Here is a 14,789-nt window from a genome sequence, read left to right as displayed (position 1 = left end):
ATTGGTTGAAACTGAGAAAGAGTATATATAGACCGTGACACTGTTTGGAACCTTTGGCACCTCGACACGTGTTTCGATCACCAGGTGATCATCTTCAAGAGGAAGATCAAACTGTTTGAGACTGGCCTGAACGAATTGTCCTTTCAGATAATTCAATAGTAATGATTTAAGTTAATTCTCTGACAATGATGACAATGTTATGACTGGTATGTTGATTATAAAACTCATATTGATAATTTCGGTGACTTACCTTTACTCTTCGGCAGAAATGTTGTTTGATGTGAAATTCTGTTCATGATATTATTATTCACCACGTCTTTCACATCGAGGAATGGCCTTGTTTTTGGTGGGGAACAGTTCACATTTACTAATTCTGCAGCTTTCCAAGCAAGAGTGTTGTCATTCGCAACGATTATTCCAACCGGCTGGTGATAGTACTGAACCGTTCCACTACAAAACAGTTCTTCTTGGACAGGACATAACATCTCTCCCATGAGTTTGGGTGTGTAGGTGTTGTTACCGGGAATTGCGGTTTTATCATAAAAGGCAACTACGCCGTCCATTCTCTTGGGGGGAAAAGCATTTTTTATATTATGAGCAACAAGTTAAATAACTGTAATAAATATCTGAGCCGCAAGCATAGTATAAAAAACCTCACTGTCTATATGTAAATAGTTTCAGATAACAAATATTATGTTATAACAGATTAACTAGAGTTTTTCCTTGAGACAGAAGCTGATGAATTTTCTGCAGAAACTTTCATGTTTGTGAACTAGTGATAACTTTTGACACAAGTTCGATATTTCAAAAGATGATTTTTTTTTTCTACGGATGCTATACAATATGCCACTTCTCTCATTGCTTTCATAAGTTCAAAACGAAAGATTTCTCACGCAGTGAGAAATATCCGCCATTAGAGTGAGAAATAATTTCTTACTTTTATCACGATAACCCAAGTCAGTCATGAATTTTTACATGTCAGATTGATATGACACGTTCTCCATGTTAACAATGCTACGCCGACGATTCGCGTGGCAATATCCAAGTAGCCTATTGTCGGCGTTTCCATTACAACAAAACAGAAGCACTGCATAATTATTGCTGTCAACTTACCCAACGAAAAAAGTTTTATTGTTCATTGTTATAGTATAAACAGTTCAGATTTATTAAATATTGAATATAATGGAATGCGAAGATTTAGAGTTGGAAAATACACCTCCAGAAATTGTTCAGATAGCAATAGATGTTTGCAATAAATACCTTGTCAGTTTATTTTGAAGAGTTGTCAAGAAGATTGAAATCATCAACATTATGGTCTCGGTACTCGATGCTGAGGAGTACCTTAATTATTAGAAACTGTGTTGATATATCAAAATACGTAAAACTACGTGTATTTTTAAAACGCAAATCTGAAAAATATGCTCCAAAACAGTCAAAAACATTAACTTCTGAAAAAATTCAACAATTTTTAAAAGATGCACCTAATGAAAAGTTATGCTGATAAAGTTATGAATTGAAAATTTTCAAACTGTTATCGAAAATGAATGTTTGGTTTTGATTTCAGGCTGCTTCAGCTATTGGCCTTACAGGGGCATGCCGTTGTGATGAATTTCGAAAATTGAAAATTTATGACATGGAATATCTTAATTCGGCCCTTTTAATAAAATTACCCGATACTAAAACCAAGGTTCCTAGACATTTCACAGTCACAGGAGAATTCTACCAAATTTACAAAAAATATAAGAAGCTTCGACCATGCACAAATGAAACACGTTTTATTTTAATTACAAAAATAGCAAATGTATGAAACACCCTGTGGGGTTGTTTCATACATTTGCTCAGAATTATATACTGGCCACTGTTTCCGAAGGTCACCTGCGACTATTTTAGTTAATGCAGAGGCAGATCTTTTAACTTTAAAACGTCATGGGGGTTGGAAATCCAGCAATGTTGCTGCATCTTATATCGACAACTCCATAGCTAACAAAATGAAAATTTAAAAAAGTATAGTAGAATCCATTCAGGCTCCAGCGTCATTGAAAGCCCGAACACATCAATGCTGTGGAAGCTCAGTACGTTTCCCCATCAACTTCAACTTTGACCGCAGCTAATATTTCAATTACCGAAAACATGTTGAAACAAAACGACCTACCAGGAATTACCTTACAAAATTGTCCAAATATAACTGTTAATTACTATTTTAAGTAAAATATAAAAATGTATAATTGAAAACAACGTAACGTAGAAAAAGTACAGTATACAATGCCTGAGAAAATGTCATATTTCTCACTCGCTTGATTTGCGGCAAAGTTCTGCGCTCGTGAGAAATATGTCGTTTTTCTCACTTGTTGTACAATATACTATTTTTCACAGCTCTTGCTCATGGTGATCCATGGTTAGATATACTGAATAATTTACAATTGATAAAAACCCTATCCTTTGTGGATCTAATCGTTGTCGATCGAACCTTCAGTGGAATTTTCGACTTAAGGTAACATTTTCTGGTGATAAGAAAATGTTATTCCTGCAGAATTCCTCACTACATCTTCTACCTGTACTTACTCTCTCTGGTGATGAAAAGATTATAGTCAATCCTCAACCATTAGTTCGTGTTGAACGAAAGTCATATTTTTGAGGAGAATATCAGAGTTCTTTATTGAATTTATAAAGTTCTCAGTTGCAATTTTTATGAATTTTTATATTTTTTTTTAGATTGTGAAACGTGAAAATGTCCAAAAAAGTCGTTAAAGAAGTCTGCGTCCAGTTGTCCTTGCGACAGATACTGCTGTGTCTTCTGTATCTTCGCCTATTGCCTCATCGTCTTTTATAACGTGAACCGCAATCGAAGAGGAAATATAGCCATAGCCAAAAAACCTGGAAAATAGCTGGCCTAACCCTAGGTTCTACCTGAAACATTGGGTCAAGAGCGAGAAATTCGCAGTTCTCTAACTCTTACTGCTGTTGTGCAGTCAAGAACCGTTTCGTCGCCTCCTCGAGAGCAAGATATTCTATGAATCTGTCCTGCACATCATTTTCAAACAGCAGAAGCAGAATATACAGCAGGAAAGGAAACGAACTTCCCTTGAGAAGGTCAGTAGATGTTTACTTTCAAATGATGATTCACCTATAACAGAGAACAAAACCCTCTTCATAAGAATGGGTTGCAGGTAGGCATCAAGGTGGGAATCCTGCACCTGTTGCTTAGCGAAAATATATTGAAATAGGCTGAAAAGAGACAGTATATTGAAATTTGATAATTCTGATAATGAAAATAATGCCTTTTTAACTCCACTATTAGAAGGTTCAGGATGTGGAATGTATTCTAGATAACTAAACCTAAGAATTGAGTGGGGAATGGAAAAAAATACCAGCGGGGTTCAAAGAGAACTGGCTGGTATCTCAATCGACACAAAAGAAATAAACGGGAAAGGAATTTTTGGCATAAACATAACATATCCGCACTGATAGCAGACGCGCCCTATTAGCCTTGAACAGACAACTTGTTACCTTAGGGCTAGTACAAGAGTGCCACCAAGTTTTAGCCAAAGCCTCGGTAGATAATAACATTATCCTGAGGTGGATTAAAGGGCACGACAGGAGTAAAGGCTCTTTAGCCAAGAAAGCGGCTGGACTACGAATTTTAGGACCCAGTGGCACCTACTGCCTAATGACTTCGACAATTGCGGAACTAGCCAAACGTTACACCCATGCTCAATCCCTAAAGAAATGGGATGAAATCAAAGGATGCAATCTTGCCAGGATCACCCTAGGCGACCCTGGGAAGCTGGGGCCAAAGAATTATCTGACGATGAGCAGGAAAAATCTACGTTCAACAGTAGGATTTCTGACTGGCTACCGTCATAATATGGGGCTTGTGGACATACCTCTATGCAGGATGTATGAACAGGAAGATGAAAATGTCAGGCATGTCCTATGCGAGTGTCCGGAGTGATCGTCAATAAGAGAGTGTGCATTCGGCGAGTTTTGGCTTACCCCTGCCGATATGAAGGAGATGTCTCCTAGTGACCTGTCCACCTTCCTGTACAGGATGGACCTAGGGGGACAATTCCTCGGAAGGATGTACAATGGGTCATATGTGGCCTAAGTGCTGTGGGCCTACACTCACCCTTTCTACTCTACTCTCTAGTTACAGAGAACTTCACTATTAGTCTAATCAACAAGTTCAAAAACATGAAAAATAGAGATAAAGGTCCTAAAAATATGAGCGATAGCTCATTGGATTCGGAATCACCTCTAGAAAAATGTTTTTGAAGGATGTTGGTGCAGGTAAAAAATTGCAATTGTTATTAACAAAATTAGATTGAAAAATGATATTTAGTTTTTCTTTAATAACTCAAAAAATATTGATATTTGAGCAATTTTGAAAAAAGCTCGTTGAAGAGAAGGAAATTTCTGATAAAAAAGTTCAAACTCCTGAAACTCTATCTCCATTATTGATAATTTTAATTTGACGTTGAAAATAGGGTTCCGCGCGGTTGTTACGGCATGCGCGCGCTGCCGCTAAAGAGAGTTTATCAAAAGAAGTAATTTTTTTATAACATAAAATGTCATTTTAAAAATTTGAAAAGAATCTAGTATCTTCTTAACACTTGAATGAATCGAGTCCAGTAGAAAAAAAAGTTTTATCACCATTTTTTAAAAAGTTATTCAATCGTTAACTTATAAATTTTTTCCCAATCTCCATTGACATAAATAATGGGTTGAAAAGTGTAAATAATTGGCCTATAAATTTCAAACTTCGTGGAGCCCTTTTGATATATATATACTTCATACGATCTTGCGATAAAAGTTCATAAAAATTTATTAATTTATTAATTATGATTTTTTATAACTATTACAAAATGAAATATTTAAAAATTGTTGATAAACATTTTTTTTCAATTTACATTCAGCTATGTCTGTTTTCACATTGAACAAAGGCAGTTATTAACATAGGATATGAATTTTTTACGTAATTTGTTCATTAAATTGTTTCAAACAAATAGAGAAATTCAATATTTTTGAAATATGTTTTGCTATTCCTTGTCTAGAGATAATTATGATAAAAAAAATCTCTTCATTTTGATTTTTAATTGTTTAAAATCGATTTTTTTATATTTAGATTGTTTAAATAATTAGTTAAGAAATAATTTTTCTTTCAAAAATCATAATTTACACTTTTGAATAGTTTGTCAAAAAAAATGTTTTTTATTCATTATTTACTTGGCTATTAGTTTAACAATTTGTTATAAACAAATATTGACAAACGTTATATTTTTTTTGTGAAGCAGAAAAACATTATAAAAACAGCTATATATAAAAAAGTGCCATATACATTTTTTTTCATTACCGTATCGTATGATATCAGAATATATTATAATAAATTAAAAAAAAATATGACACTTTTTATATATAGCTGTTTTTATAATTTTTTTCTGCTTCAGGAAAAAATATAACGTTGGTCAATACTTGTTTATAACAAATTGTTAGACTAATATATAAATAAATAATCAATGATTTTTTATGCCAAACTATTTGAAAGGGTAAATTATGATTTTTAAAAGCAAAATTATTTCTCAACTAATTATTTCAATAATCGAAATGTAAAAAAATCAATTTTAGACAATTAAAAATTGAAATTAAGAAAAAAAATTTTTCAATTCATAATTATCTCGACAACAAAATAGCAAAAAAAGTTTTCAAAAATATTGAATTTCTCTATTTGTTTGAAACAATTTAATAAACAAATTACGTAAAAAATTCATATCCTATGTTAATAACTGCCATTGTTTAATGTGAAAACAGACATAGCTACAGATCAATTGAAAAAAACATTTCTATCAAAAATTTTCAGATTTTTCATTTTGCAATAGTTATAAAAAATCATAATTAACAAATTAATACATTTTTATGAACTTTTATCGAAGGATCGTATGGAGTATATATATATCAAAAGGGCTCCATGAAGTTTATTATTTATAGGCCAATCATTTATACCTTTTATCCCATTATTTATGCCAACGGAGATTGGAAAAAAAATTGTTAGTTAACAATTAAATAACTTTTTGACAAACGGTGATAAAACTTTTTTCTCTGCGGGACTTGATTCATTCAAGTGTTAAGAAGATACTAGAATTTTTTCAAATTTACAAAATGACATTTTATGTTATAAAAAAAATACTTCTTTTGATAAACTCTCTTTAGCGGCAGCGCGCGCATGCCGTAACAGCCGCGCGGAACCCTATTTTCAAAGTCAAATTAAAATTATAAATAATGGAGATAAGAGTTTTGGGAGTTTGGACTTTTTTATCGGAATGAGTTATCATTCATATTTTTAGGACCTTTATCTCTATTTTTCATGTTTTTGAACTTGTTGATTAGACTATATTATTCATAATAGGTATGTATCAGAAAAACTTTTTTTAAATCTATTGACAAACTTATTATTTCGAAATATCAACTCACCAATGCTTTACTAGCATCAATCGAAACTATTTTTGAACCGGCAAGAGCTTCTGCTGTTACAAAGGCTGCAAAGAGTTGATTGGGATGATCGGGCATATCATCAATATATTGAGCTTGACCTGGAAAAAATCATCTAATAATGAAATTGATAAAAAACGTGCACGTACAATTCCCTCTAAGTTTGCCCGTTGTTTTTATTTGAAATATTTTCTCCTCTTCAGGCTCTTCAAATATTAATAGAGTTTGAGTGATTCACTTTTTTGAAACTTTGGCATATTTCTTATAGATGTTAATTTGCAGAAGCAAGAAGTGATATACGTTCTGGATATTGTGAGTTAGTTTTCCGAGGGACAATGGAATCACTGTACACGGCGTCATTCAGTTGTTTTTGGGGTTGAAAACTTGAAATTCGAAAGAACGTATAGTTTTTTTGAGCCAATATTTTTGAAAAAAAGAAACAATTGGAAACCTTTTTCGGTTACAGTTTCAAAATCATTACCCCAATTTTTAGTAAACTCTCAGTAGATTTCATTATGAAATTTCACATAGTTCATTTACAATACTACAAAATACTACTACAATACTACAAAAAAAAAATATTTCGTATATGACAGAAAGTAAAACAAGTCTCCTATCTCCGAATTCGCTATGACGGTACTTTAGCGTTATCTATAAAAATATTGTCAAACGACTTGATATTATAAAAAACAAACTATGATGTTTGCTGATGTTTTTCCTTAAAAAACTATGGAAACCTAAGATTTAAATTCATTACTAATTCATATTTTAACGTTTTTCCCCGTGGGTTTACCAATAATTGACTACACTGTATAATAATCAAACTTGACTTTATTGAAATTATTACAACACTTTAACTTAGCACTTCCACTTGTCTGTCTTGATAGGCGAGTGGGTCAAAGGCCGTAGAAAATTCCACGGAATTCCATAGAAGCCGGTGGCATTATTCTCGCCACATCTAGAACGGCAGCGAAAATTGAACATTCGCAAAAAGTCGGTCGCTATTAGTCACGTAACAATTGGGTTATCGCTACCACTGATGGTCGGCTTTATTTTCTTCAGGGCATGATTTACAACACTACCCCCTTCCGTGAGATTGTTCTGCCCCAATAACATTTCAAGATGGAACATCACGACCCATGTAAGGACTCAGTCAGTCTCTCTATGTGGACAACTCCAGAATTTCTTCTGAGTGACAATGTTTTTGGTTACCAAGTAACGTCTTTGTCACGGTCTCTGCAATTTGATAAATAAACCTTTTCGGCGTTGGGGTTAGTAGAGCCACACTACATCGCCTTTCTTGAAGCTCACCGGCAACGACTTTTTGTTAAGTCTTATCTTCATTCTGTCGCAGAAAAGCTGTAATTTGGTTCTGACAATTTCTAGTCTCTCCTTCAGGTCATTCACATACTTTGAAAGAGGTAGGTACCTCTTGATATTCATCGAAAAGACTGCCACATCTATCGGAAGCTTCAGTTCCCTACCAGTTAACAACATGGATGTCGCTTCATGTCGGGAGCTCCTGTATGCCAACAGAAAAAGCGGAACCAATTTATTCCAGTATCTTTGGTTTTCGAACACAAATATCCAAGACGTAGTTATTTATGGTGCGAATATGCCTCCCAACCATTCCGTCGGACTGCGGGTGAAGATCAATTGTTCTTGTCTTTTTTATTCCCAACAAAATCATCATTTCCTTCCATAAATCCGATTCGAAGTTGCAGCACTGATCCGATTGTAGTTCCTAGGGTACTCCGTGTCTAGCAGTAACGTTCTGCAATAGCGCTCCTGCCACCGTTTTGGCCTTTTGGTTGGGTAAGGCTACAACTTCAGGCCATTTGAAGAAATAGTCCATCACAATCATAAGGTACTTCTCACAGGATGTAGTTATAGAAAGTGGTCCCAGAATGTCAACTACGATTCTCTCGAAAGGACACCTACTGAGGTATTGCTTCGATCTCCCTCTTTGCCTTGTCTTTGGACCTTTTCTCTAAGAGCACTGGTCACAGTGCTTACACCATTCTTCCACGTCTCAACGCCGATTGGCCTAATTGTACCTCTCACGCACTCTCGCTAGAGTTCTATTCACACCGAAATGTCCTCGAGTGCGTCCATCGTGGAGCTGTTCAAAGATATTAGGGATACACTTCTTTGAAAGGATTATCTGGAATTTATGGGTTCTTCCATCCGGTGTCTTCCATTTCCGAGTGAGTAGATCATCTCGAATGTACATGGAGTCCCATTAGAGCCAATAACCATTTTCCTGCTGACTGTGCTCGAAGATCTCTTGTCATTCCGGCCTCACTTCTTTGTCAATCCATTCTCGTACAGTTTTCAAATCCGGATCCTCCTTCTGCGTTACCATGATGTCTTGCCTCGTCATGAAGGTAGTGTCACCCTCAGAGACTGTTAACGACCGTTCCACACCATGGTCAGGTGATTCCTCAAATTTTCTGTCCGTCTCCCTGGTCAACGGACCCTTACAGGTTGCTACCCTCCGGGTCAGAGGGAACCCGAAGCAGCGGAAGGTAGGGGAGTTCATCTCCCTATCAGAGCTGTCCATAAAGGAGTATCTGCCCTCTAACTCATCACGTCTGGTGGAAAGTTCTTCTTCTGGTAGCTGGGTATCCTTGTCCTGGCGTTGACAAAATTTGCATCTGAATGTCAGGCATGGTCTTCCTGAGGGGCTATCTGCGTTTTAGTGACTCTTCTCATTCCGAAGTTTCTGAAAAACCTCTTCAAATTTTTTTGACTTCTTTAAGCTGCTTTTCAAGTTTCCTTTCAGTTCCCTCAAGCTTCTCATCAACTAATTTTTCCAGCACCTCCTTTGTTTTCTGAATTACTTTTTCAAATTCTTCGTGAATAAATTCATTAATTCACCTTCTCTTTACTCACTTGTGAGGATTTCAAATCTTCGAATAAATGAAGGTACATCTGTTTTCTTTTTCTTGTATCTCCTGAATATTTACCAGCAAGTCTATGTGTTTTTCCTGTTTTTTCTGAATATTTAGTAGTAATTCACGATCTTCATTTCGGTGTTATCGTTCTTCCTCTCTCCTTCGTTCATCTTCTTCATTTCGGCGTAATTGCTCTTCTTGTCTCTTTCGTTCATTTTTATTTATTCTGCGTTTATCTTCCTCTCTTCTGCGTTTTCCATTCTCCGCCAGGCTCGCTTGCAAAGTCTCAAACATTTTCTTGATTTCTTCCATCTCGTAATCGACACTCCTTCTTTTCACCATGAAACAGTAAAATTTCAGTCAATTATTCCACTTCCGACACCAAATGTTACGTTTTTTCCCGTGGGTTTACTAATAATTGACCACCCTGTATATTAATCAAACTTAAATTTATTACACTTTCAAAACACTTCAATTTAAACCTCAACCATTATTCAAATGTCTATCGCCTTACTAGATCGCTCCGCATACAGCACTGTCACTTCCACTTGACTGTCTCGATAGGCAAATGGATCGTGTTTATATTTGGCATTCGAAGGCTGTAGAAAATTCCTCAGAATTCCATGGGAGCCGGTGACATTATTCTCACCACATCTAGAAAGGCAGCGAACATCGAACATTCGCAAAAATCGGTCGGACTGGGCGCGGTCTTAGCTACGTCACAATTGGTTTATGGCTGACAGTGGCGGCCAATGTTATTTTCTTCAGGGCATAATTTACAAATTGCAAATGCCATTTGCAACTCCATTCATATTGAAAATCATAATAATAGGTATATTTTCAATTGCCAAAACTACGCTCCAGATATAGTAGGATTTTTGCTGACTTTCACCTGGTGACATTTTTCTGTTCCCAAATTCGGAAAAATTTTGTGTAGTAATTATTTTTTAACATCCAAAGTCGCTATTGATAGATGTTAAAAACTAATTAGAGATTTCATCTTGCAAAAATATAGAAAGAATCCAAATATAATTTTAAAAAATATGAGAAATAATATAGTCTTTCGAGAAAAAATAATTCACGTAATTCAATGTTTCGGCAACCTTTGTGTAAGAATATACTCGGTTGTTTGTGATTTTGCTCATAATATTTTGAGAGACGGGATTCAGAAAATTGATATTTTTATACCTGAGGTTTGTGCTCGAGCTTCGATTTTGATTACAGGTTCTGTGAGAGGCCATTCATTTTTCTGAGTGCCAAACTGCTGAACTCCAGTCGAAAGAGGTCGTTGAATTAAAGTACCTCCACTTCTATTTCGATTGGAAATTTGTGGGGCGATATTCAATATGAACTGAAAAACATTATTGAAACTCAGTTATACGATTTTCTTTAACGAGACGTTATTATCTTTAAAACATAAAAATAATTTGACTATTCAAATTCTACAAGGGAACTATTCCAAACTCGATGGTCTGGGAAGGTACTCAGAGAACCCGTCATAGAAGGATATAGTCCATTCTTTGAAAATATATGCATTTCCACATGTTTGCCACATTTACATGTAATGAGTATTTGAAGGATTGATCAATGTGTATACGTGACTGTCAAAAACAGTGAAACACCAGACAAGGTGATCTAGTCGTTCTTTGTTATTGTCTTCTAAATTTATGAACGAAATTTCAGGCATACAGTTCCATAAGTATTTTCCAATAAATAGCACTGAACAACAAATACTTCTTGCTCTAAAGTTATCATAGTTTTTAGTGAGAAAATATTTTGAAAAATGGGCATTTCATCCCAAAAGGTGGTTTTTGAAACAAGTCATACACTACAGAGCCTTTTAGGAAGTCCAAAAGACAAAGTAGAGAATTCGGAAAAGTCGGGAATTTACGAAATTAAATGTAAGGACTGCGATGCAAAATATTATAGAAAGACAAAAAGATCTATTAAAATGTGATATAAGGAACACTTAGCACATTTAAAATATGGAAGACCTCAAAAATCAGCAGTCGCCCGTCATATTTTGCAACAAAACCATTCCATAGACTTCAGTTTATTAAGATTAGTTAGACAAGTTAAAAACAACAGGCATCTAGATCCCTATGAGAGTGCAGAAATAAGTAAGCATAATAATATTATGAATAACGATGGTGGACCAATACCTAATAGTATACTATATAGCTTCTTAAAATGATATTTTATTTTATAAAAATTATAAATATTATAAAATTAATTTAAGACGAGTATTGCCTAAAGACACATTGAAAAATGAATTTAAGACAAGTATATAGATAAGGTAAATTGTAAAATTAATTTAAGACAGTGAAGACAAAGGTACCTAGAACAGGTATCTATGGTATAAATAAGGATAGCTTTGTAAGTATGGTTAGTTTGATACTCTTCTTGAAGATGATCACTTGGTGATCGAAACACGTGCCGAGGCGTCAAAATAACGGTTTGGTGTTGGGAAAAAAATTCCAGTAATATTCATTTCAATTCCAAAGGTTCCAAACAGTGGTTCCAAAACATGGTTGAAGAACGAGTATTGAATCATTATCCTCTGAAAAAAAATATATATTTTCCTTTTGTAATTCCATAACCACTAATGAAAATCGTATCCCAATTGAATTGGGACATTTTTATTGCGAACTCGTAACATTTCGATTCAAAAATGTTATGCTCATACGTGCTGGTACATATGTTTGTAAAAATTAGGTTTGGTAAAATTTATTTTCTGTATTACCCTGTAGTAGAAGTAATGCAATATTGAATAACTTTCTTTGAAACGTTTCGTATGAGACATGATTCTATTCAATCAATTCATTAACAAATATTAGTTCTAATTGATATTTCAATATTTGAGGCAACTCATGATTCAAGGGCATGTAACTTCAGTAGGATAAATTTCAGGTATTACTTGTATCGAAACTTTTTCTGTCATTTTATGTTATGAATATGATTTCAGAAATAATTTGATGTTTCACAATTTTTTTTGAACCTACTTTGAAAACACTTTTCTGGATCCATCCTGTGAATATAAGTATTAGGTTTAAATTCCAAGGGGGTATATTTCCAGGACAGAATAATTTTTTTCGGAAAGAAAGTTTTTGGCCTTCTACTTCTCCATCTTGATACAAAAAATTTCGGAATCTTCCAAAGAAAGAAAAAACAATCAATTTCAAAAAGTAACTCCTTACAATAATTATATTGTGTAGGAATCCTATGAATGCTATCTGATTCGATTCCATTACTAATGTGTGGAATACATCCGGAATAAAGGAAAGTGTTTTTCGTATAATTATAATTCAGCGTTCCTATAAAAGTATTTGTTTCGAAAGTACCTATTTTTCTTTCGTGTAATTCAATGTTTATATGAAAATAGCTGTTTTGAGAGGGATATTTCTTCCAGTTCCAGAACAAGCGCTGCCAAAGTAGCCCGAAAAATTAACCAGGCATTTGACAATAATAGTGTTGATAAACGTACTGTTAGACGTTGGTTTGCAAAATTTCGTTCCGGAGATTTTAGCCTTGAAGATGATCCGCGAAGTGATCGACCTTCATTAATCCAGGACGAGAATTTTAGGACCCTGGTGGAGACTGACCAATCACAAACGGTGCGTAAGATGACCGAAGAACGGAGCGTCCCATGCGGTTTTTGAACGATCGACCGAAATTGTTACGTTTCGGGCCTGTTCTTCTTTGCTGAAAAGTGGATCCTCTACGACAACAGGAGACGTTCAGGATAGTGGTTGGACACCGATGAGCCACCCAGGCACTTCTTAAAGGCGAAAACCCCCCAAAAAAAGACCATGATTACTGTATGGTGGTCAACGGCGGGTGTGATTCACTATAACTTTCTGCAGCCGGGACAAACCATCACAACAGAGTCCTACGAGTATTGTGAGGATATTAATCGAAGATCGAGTCAGCAGGAGACGGTACTGGTCAACAGGAGAGGTCACCGCTCAAAAGTTGAACGAATTGAGCGTCGAAGTTTTGTCTCGCCCACTATACTCTCCAGATCTCTCGCCAACTGACTATCATCTTTTCAAGCATTTTGACAACTTTCTCACCGGTAGAACCTTCTCCAAACAGGACCAGGCAAAAACGGCCTTTGTCGACTTCATCGAATTCCGAGCTCAAAATTTTGATGGTGACAGAATCAAGCGACTTATGAAAACCACCAAGAAAACAGTTGATGACATTTCTGGAAAACCGTTGAGACATGTCAGAGAACATATAAAAGAGCCACTAGCACACTTAATCAATGAAACGTTCGTTACAGGTCAATACCCAACAAATTTGAAAACCTACAAATCAGTATCTATATATAAAAATAAAGGATCCACATATGACGTTAATAATTATAGAAACATCTGCTTACGAAGTCAGTTATCAAAAATTCTCGACTTTGCTTTCAATTGCCGCCTCAACAAATTTTTAGAACATCATAATTTAGTTTTGAACTATCAACACGGATTTAGGCAAAATAAATCAACATCAACAGCAGTAGCAGAACTCTGTGAAAACATCTATAACTATTTAAACAATAAACAAAACACAATAGCTCTATACTTCGACTTAAGCAGAGCATTTGATACTGTGAGTCATGATACTCTCATAGAAAAATTATATCGAATAGGAGTTGCGAATGACTGGTTTACAGCATATTTGAAATATAGAAAACGGATTGCAGTATTGAATAATAATAAATCAAAAGAAAAAACAATTGATATGGGTGTTCCACAGGGTTCTATAATGGCCCCAGTACTCTTCATCATTTTCATGAATGATATGATTAACTCATGTCCAAGTGCGCAAAATATAATTATGTATGCCGACGATACCAATTTTCTTATATCAGAAAAATCAATATGTGATATGGTACTTAGAGCCAATACTGTAGCGAATGAATTCTATGACTGGTGTACTTACAATGGTCTAGTGGTGAATTTGGAAAAAACATGCTTCATGCAGTTTCTAACGAAAAATCTGAATAGGAATTCTAATTTATCAATAAGAGTAAATCATAGTAGCATTGAGCAAATTGATGTTGCTCGCTTTCTGGGAGTTAAATTGGATAATAAAATGACATGGAAAAATCATATAAACGAAAGAACCACCAAGCTGAGTAAAATCTGTTTTGTAATAAGACAACTGAAAAATACTGTATCAACTGAAACTCTGAAATTGGCATACTATGGATTGGTTCAATCAACACTCAGTTATGGCCTAATGTTTTGGGGTAGCTCAAGCTACCTAAATCAGATATTTATAATCCAAAAAAAAATCATCAGAAGTATGATTGGAGTCAAGCCTAACACATCTTGTAAATCAATTTTTCCAAAGATAGGTATTCTCACAGTGTATTCACTATATATATTTCAAATTACTCTGAATATTAAAACA

At 34.8% G+C, this 14,789-nt stretch overlaps 1 protein-coding gene across 3 annotated transcripts in view; it reads right to left on the bottom strand.

Annotated features, from left to right (window-relative positions):
* LOC111509938 (uncharacterized) overlaps positions 1 to 14,789 on the bottom strand; it is a 122,350-nt gene that overhangs the window by 51,145 nt on the left and 56,416 nt on the right. For all 3 annotated transcript variants that reach the window (XM_074171194.1, XM_074171193.1, XM_074171195.1), the window contains exons 10-12: positions 10,569 to 10,731; positions 6,466 to 6,584; positions 251 to 566 (exon numbers count right to left, since the gene is read on the bottom strand). In XM_074171194.1, the coding sequence (XP_074027295.1) occupies positions 251 to 566; positions 6,466 to 6,584; positions 10,569 to 10,731 (598 nt within the window). The remainder of the gene's footprint in view (positions 1 to 250; positions 567 to 6,465; positions 6,585 to 10,568; positions 10,732 to 14,789) is intronic.

Source organism: Leptinotarsa decemlineata, unplaced genomic scaffold (assembly GCF_025532065.1).
Source record: "Leptinotarsa decemlineata unplaced genomic scaffold, Ldec_3_MD MMD2_tig00000010_RagTag_RagTag, whole genome shotgun sequence".
NCBI classification, from domain to species: domain Eukaryota; kingdom Metazoa; phylum Arthropoda; class Insecta; order Coleoptera; family Chrysomelidae; genus Leptinotarsa; species Leptinotarsa decemlineata.
This window is presented reverse-complemented; position numbering and strand designations above follow the sequence as displayed.